This window comes from Aegilops tauschii, chromosome 4 (genome assembly GCF_002575655.3).
Source record: "Aegilops tauschii subsp. strangulata cultivar AL8/78 chromosome 4, Aet v6.0, whole genome shotgun sequence".
In the NCBI taxonomy this organism is placed as follows: domain Eukaryota; kingdom Viridiplantae; phylum Streptophyta; class Magnoliopsida; order Poales; family Poaceae; genus Aegilops; species Aegilops tauschii.
Window position 1 is genome coordinate 41,632,047 of NC_053038.3, and position 6,128 is coordinate 41,638,174.

The following is a 6,128-nucleotide window of genomic DNA, read 5'->3' on the forward strand; positions in this document are numbered from 1 at the left end:
CTGCATTTCGGTTGAAAAATCTTATGAGACTCGATTTATATCTCATCAAGTACTAAGTCTGTTGGGATTTGATCCTGACATGTCATGGCACACATCTTAAAGCAACAATCCGTTCTCCACAAAGGTTCACGTTTCAAACCCAGAATCTCTTGAAGTTGCCAAATGTCGGTACGGGGAAAAGTTAAAAGTAACTATGGAAGATTCATCGCCAGTAGCGCGGCCGTGACAGCGCCAACTTCGGCGGATGCCGCCCCCTTCACGCAGAACTCATTGGAGTGGTCCGACACGACGCTGTAGTTGCTGCTGGTCACGTTTCTGAAGTAGCACCCGTCGGTGGCGTTGTACCTGTATGTCTGCCGGACGCCCCATGACTTGCCGCCTCCCTCCTCGTCCTCCACGAGGCTGCTCTGTGTGATGCGCAACGACTGGTACGGCGGCGCCGACGACCACTGGCCGGCGGCCACCGTCGTCTCCTCCAACCCGTGCGTGACGGTTAGACTATTCTGTTGATAGACCCAGCCAAGCGGGAAGTTCCCGTGCGTCTGCGCCGAGTACAGGACGCCGCCGGCGCCGTCCGTGGCGACGACGCCGGTGTCCGCAACGATGGTCAGGTCCAGCGTCTCGAAGGTGAGGAGGTACTCGAGGGCGAACGTCCGCGTGGCGTTGGTCGTTATATTCCCGTACGATGACTTGACCCACCCGGTGGCGGAGACGAGCCGGTTCGCCGTCGCGTGGTAGTGGGTGTCGACGGGGTCGTCGGACTTGGACGACGTCGTGTTCGCCGGCGGCGCGGCGTAGCTCACGAGGCCCGCCGTCGTCGACGTGCCCCCGGGATCCAGCCAGAGGTGGAGGTTGGCGCCGACGTACCACACGCCCACGGCGTTGGTGACCGCAAACGCGAACTCGTGCGCCTTGCCGTCTAGCAGCTTGCCAAGGAAAGGCGTGAGCTCGATGTCGTACGTGGGGAGGTTGAAGGAGCCGATGGGGGCGATTGGCCTCCATAGGAGGGGGTGGATGCCGCCGGGGTAGATGACGGGGAACGGGCACACGGAGCCGGCGAGGACAGCGTCGACGCGAGCGGTGACCTCGCGGAACGGGCCGTTCTGGTACCCGGGCTGGTTCTTGTACCATAACTCGTCGTCTTCGTGGAACGAGAAGTAGAGTTCGAGGACCGCGCGGTAGGTGTTGGATGGCAGCGCGACGCTCTTGGATGCGACGTCGGCGGCGCTCTGAATCGGGAACCACAGCCCGCCGTTCAGAGGGAGGGGTCGCGACATCGGGACGATGAGGTCGGCGGGAGCCATGGCGGGCGGCGGCTTGGTCGTCGGCGTGCGGCGGATGTAGAGGTGGAGCGTGACGTTGGCATGGTACACGCCGGTGAGCGTGGCGTTGACGAGGTTGCCGAGGTAGACGGCGAAGGTGGAGTTGCCGGCGGCGGCGAGGAGGGACGCGTACTTGGTGACGTCCTTGGAGACGGACCAGACGATGCCGTTGGGCGGCGGCGCGGCGGTGCTGCCGCGGAGGAGCTCGGCGCCGCCGAGCCAGACGCCGAAGATCCTGTCGAGCTGGGGTCCCCGGCAGGCGGCGCGCCACTCGAGCACCGCGAGGGAGATGGCCGAGGCGCGGCCGCCCGCCTTGAGGAGGCAGCGCGGCGGGGAATAGGCGGCGGTGGCGGGGGGCTTGTCGAAGGTGGAGCCGAAGGAGGCGGACATCAGGAGCGTGGAGCACCGGCGGCCGGAGCCGCCGCGTGGCGGGCGGTCCACCTCGAAGAAGGCGGTCGGCCGCGACGCCGACGCGTTGGCTGGGGATTTGCGTAGGCTCCGAGGTGAGGCGACGGTGGCTGGGATCATCAAACAGAGGAGGAGGGCGAGGCGGACGCATGGCACGGCCATGGTTCACAGCTTGAGATTAGAGCGGAGGCAGTCTGCTGCGTTGCTACGTACGCGCGCCAGGGCGGCTTAAAACTAGGAGGAGGAGGAGGACTGCGAGGACAACCCGGTCAACCTCGAGGATAAGGCCATTGAAAGGAACGGTGACAGTGTGGTGTTTGGATCTCATCAGAAATGTTCCATGCTTCTTGGGTACAGGACGAGCATGCTACTATGCCAACTGCCAAGGACTGACGAGATGGCCGGCACATGCATGCATGCATGCATGCAGGTCAGGTCGGCTTGCATTACAGGATACAGCTTGCTCCATTTCGATCTGCAAATTGCATTGGCCGGAAGTCCAGTTTGGCGTGAATGCACTAGCACGGAGCACATAATCGACGTGCGTCGACCCCCACCGCACACGGAGAGCCACCGAAATTATCCAACTCCTCGGTCATACTCGTCAGCTCATGGCCACGGCCTGACTTTACCACATAAATTTACTCGAATAAGTAGTCCAAAAACTTGTTAGTATATGTTGTGTTTTCATTAGTTTTCTAGAACAGTTTTGCTAGAACTCATCTAGATGAGATATAATTTGGTCTCATTCACCTTTTTATAGTCATTGGATATGATACTATAAGATGCGTGTGTGCTGACGTGGGTTGTATCTGTTCTTATTTTCAAAGTGAATGAGACCAAATTATATGTCATCTAGATGGGTTCTAGGTATTCCCTTTCTAGAATGTTTGTATAAGCTGTGCTTTAAAAGTCTTTTTTAGAACATGCCTTGTAAAGCACTATGTGATAAGAAAATTAAAAAAAAAACAGCATACTACACAACATTGATAGAAACTAGTCATAAGGGCCAAAGAGATTGTTGTAGTTCCTTTTAAACCTTTAAAACCTTGAACAATGTACCATTTGCCAGCACTATTTCTGAAAGTGAGATATAGATCATCATGGGCCAATGTCCTCTTTTGCTTGTCCAATTTTATCGTGGAGAATTCGTCTTGTGAAGAGTTTTTTTAGCCTATAGTAGGCTCATTGTGGGTCTCAGTATGTAGCGAGGTCGAAGAATAAGTTCTTAACACACATCAGACTTTTGGCGTTGGTGTACGCCGCGGGAGCCGGCGTGGGTCCGACGGGGTTGGAAAGACAATCGTGCCTTTTTTATGAAGGGGTACGGGATGATCTGAGCCGTCGAAGTGTCTAGGGGGATTGTACCGAAGAAGAAGTGTACATATATATATGTTGTAATCACTTGTACCACGAACAGTTGTACACTTGTATCAGCTGCTATAACCCTTTGCCCCTTGAAAAATTGCTTTCATAGGCTGGTTACATAGATATCAACCGCTAGGTTTGTTGTTGGATAGAGGTCAAATGCAGGACTCCCTGCATATAGCGAGTGCAAGAAATGCAGTGTTTCCTGTGTATATTAGGGTGCAAGTCCAATTCCCATTCTGATATGTTCATGTGTCATCTGTTGTAATAGAATTTAACTTTTCTCCGTACCGTATTCACTTTCTGTGTTTGGTATGTTACTTACAGAGTACATAGATTTTTTCTTTTCTTTTTTGCAGAGTACATAGATTACCCAGTCACTTATCCTGTGTTCATGTCAGCGTTTTTATACCAAAACTTTTACGAAAAAATTAACGCCCACACGTGTGGGCGTTTGCACATCGCCCACACGCCTCCATCACCACTCATTTTGCCACGTATGAATAGATGACATCAGCAGAAATCTTTTTGGTTTTCGTCTTAAAAATATTTTATCTCCTAATTAAAAATCGAATTAAAAATCCGTTTTCATCATTAAATCCGTCTCGACGAGATCTTCAAAACTAGACCTCATGTTGATATGTTTCCACGAAAAAAATTGCCCAAAAGTTGCCATTATGTTTACACTGTAGTTACCATAGTGTTTAAACTAAAGTTGTCATGTTGCAATTTTAGTTTGTACAGCATGGCAATTTTAGTTTTTTTATGATGGCAATTCCAGTACTTTGACCATGAAAATATTTTTTTGTATAAACCATGTCAATTTTAAGTGCATGTATCGTGACAATTTTAGTTTATGGTGCATGACAAGTCTAGTTTCTTAATTCTCGTTTTATAATATATCAAAATTTACTTTTAAATGTAGAAGAAAATAGTTGAAACATATCATGGCAACTTCAGTGTAAACATCATGGCAATTCATGTGCAATAGACATGACACCTTTTAACCCAAAAAAATTTCGTCAAAATATATTGATATGAGATCTAGTTTCGAAGATCTCGTCGCGAGGGATTTAATGGTGAAAACGGATCTTCAACCGGATTTTTCATTTAAGAGATAAAACATTTTAAAAACTAAAAATCCAAAAAGATTCCCACATGCATGCACGCGGTGACGTGACGCAGTCTGTGTGTTATAGGGCGTGTGGGGGTGTCGGTGTACAAAAGTAGGGGCTCTCCTTTTGACCCCTTTACTTGTGCACGGGCAGTCAGAGCCACGCGCCGCGACCACACGTAGCAGGGCAAGGGGGGGAAGCCGGAGAGAAGCCGAAGCCCAAGATGGCCAAGGCAACGCCAAGGCCAAGAACACAAAGAGCAGAAGGGCGAAGCAGGCTCCCCCGGCAAGACCCTTGCCGGGGCAGCCTCAGCAGCCCCGGCAAGAGCCTTGCCGGAGCGGCGCGCCCAACGCCAACAGAGTGAGCCACCCTTGAGCCCGCAGGTTCCAACACCGACTACGTTGGAACCGAGGCTCGGGAGGCACCTCTGCGATGGCATGCAGATCTTTGTCAAGACCATGGATATATGAGATCAGATGAGGACCAGAAGACGGAGACCCTCGGCGGGATCCTTGCCGAGGAAAGCCACAAGGCCCCCTGCAAGATCCTTGCCGGGGACTGATACGTCTCCAACGTATCTATATTTTTTGATTGTTCCATGCTATATTATCTTTCGTTTTGGACATTATTGGGCTTTATTATACACTTTTATATTATTTTTGGGACTAACCTATTAACCGGAGGCCCGGCCCAGAATTGCTGTTTTTGCCTATTTCAGAGTTTCGTAGAAAAAGAATATCAAACGGAGTCCAAACGGCATGAAACCTTCGGGAACGTGATTTTCGGTACGAACGTGATCTAGAGGTCTTGGACCCTACGTCAAGAAAGCTACCAGGAAGCCACGAGGTAGGGGGCGCACCTACCCCCTTGGGCGCGCCCTCCACCCTCATGGGCCCCACGTTGCTCCACCGATGTACTCCTTCCTTCTATATATACCTACGTACCCCCAAACTACCAGATACGGAGCCAAAAACCTAATTCCACCGCCGCAACCTTCTGTACCCGTGAGATCCCATCTTGGGGCCTGTTCCGGAGCTCCGCCGGAAGGGGCATCGATCACGGAGGGTTTCTACATCAACACCATATCCTCTTCGATGAAGTGTGAGTAGTTTACCTCAGACCTTTGGGTCCATAGTTATTAGCTAGATGGCTTCCTCTCTCTTTTTGGATCTCAATACAATGTTCTCCCCCTCTCTTGTGGAGATGTATTCGATGTAATCTTCTTTTGCGGTGTGTTTGTTGAGACCGATGAATTGTGGGTTTATGATCAATTTTATCTATGAACAATATTTGAATCTTCTGAATTCTTTTATGTATGATTGGTTATCTTTGCAAGTCTCTTCGAATTATCAGTTTGGTTTGGCCTACTAGATTGATCTTTCTTGCAATGGGAGAAGTGCTTAACTTTGGGTTCAGTCTTGCAGTGTCCTTTCCCAGTGACAGTAGGGGCAGCAAGGCACGTATAGTATTGTTGCCATCGAGGATAACAAGATGGGGTTTATATCATATTGCATGAGTTTATCCCTCTACATCATGTCATCTTGCTTAAAGCGTTACTCTGTTCTTATGAACTTAATACTCTAGATGCATGCTGGATAGCGGTCGATGTGTGGAGTAATAGTAGTAGATGCAGGCAGGAGTCGGTCTACTTATTTCGGACGTGATGCCTATATACATGATCATGCCTAGATATTCTCATAACTATGCTCAATTCTGTCAATTGCTCAACAGTAATTTGTTCACCCACCGTAAATACTTATGCTCTCGAGAGAAGCCACTAGTGAAACCTATGGCCCCCGGGTCTATTTTCCATCATATTAATCTTCCAACACTTAGCTATTGCCGTTGCCTTTTATTTTGCTTTTACTTTACTTTGCATCTTTATCACAAAAATACCAAAAATATTATCTTATCA

The 6,128-nt window shown here is 49.9% G+C and overlaps 1 protein-coding gene across 1 annotated transcript; it reads right to left on the reverse strand.

Annotated features, from left to right (window-relative positions):
• Positions 1-34: 34 nt before the first annotated feature.
• LOC109760273 (peptide-N4-(N-acetyl-beta-glucosaminyl)asparagine amidase A) lies at positions 35-2,016 on the reverse strand. The gene has a single exon (XM_020319101.4). It carries the CDS (start codon positions 1,890-1,892, stop codon positions 192-194), a length of 1,701 nt encoding a protein of 566 aa, XP_020174690.1. The 5' UTR covers positions 1,893-2,016; the 3' UTR covers positions 35-191.
• Between the last annotated feature and the right edge of the window lie 4,112 nt (positions 2,017-6,128).

Excerpts from the sequence above, each read along its gene's own strand:
- LOC109760273 (XM_020319101.4), bottom strand. The coding sequence starts at position 1,892 with ATGGCCGTGCCATGCGTCCGCCTCGCCCTCCTCCTCTGTTTGATGATC.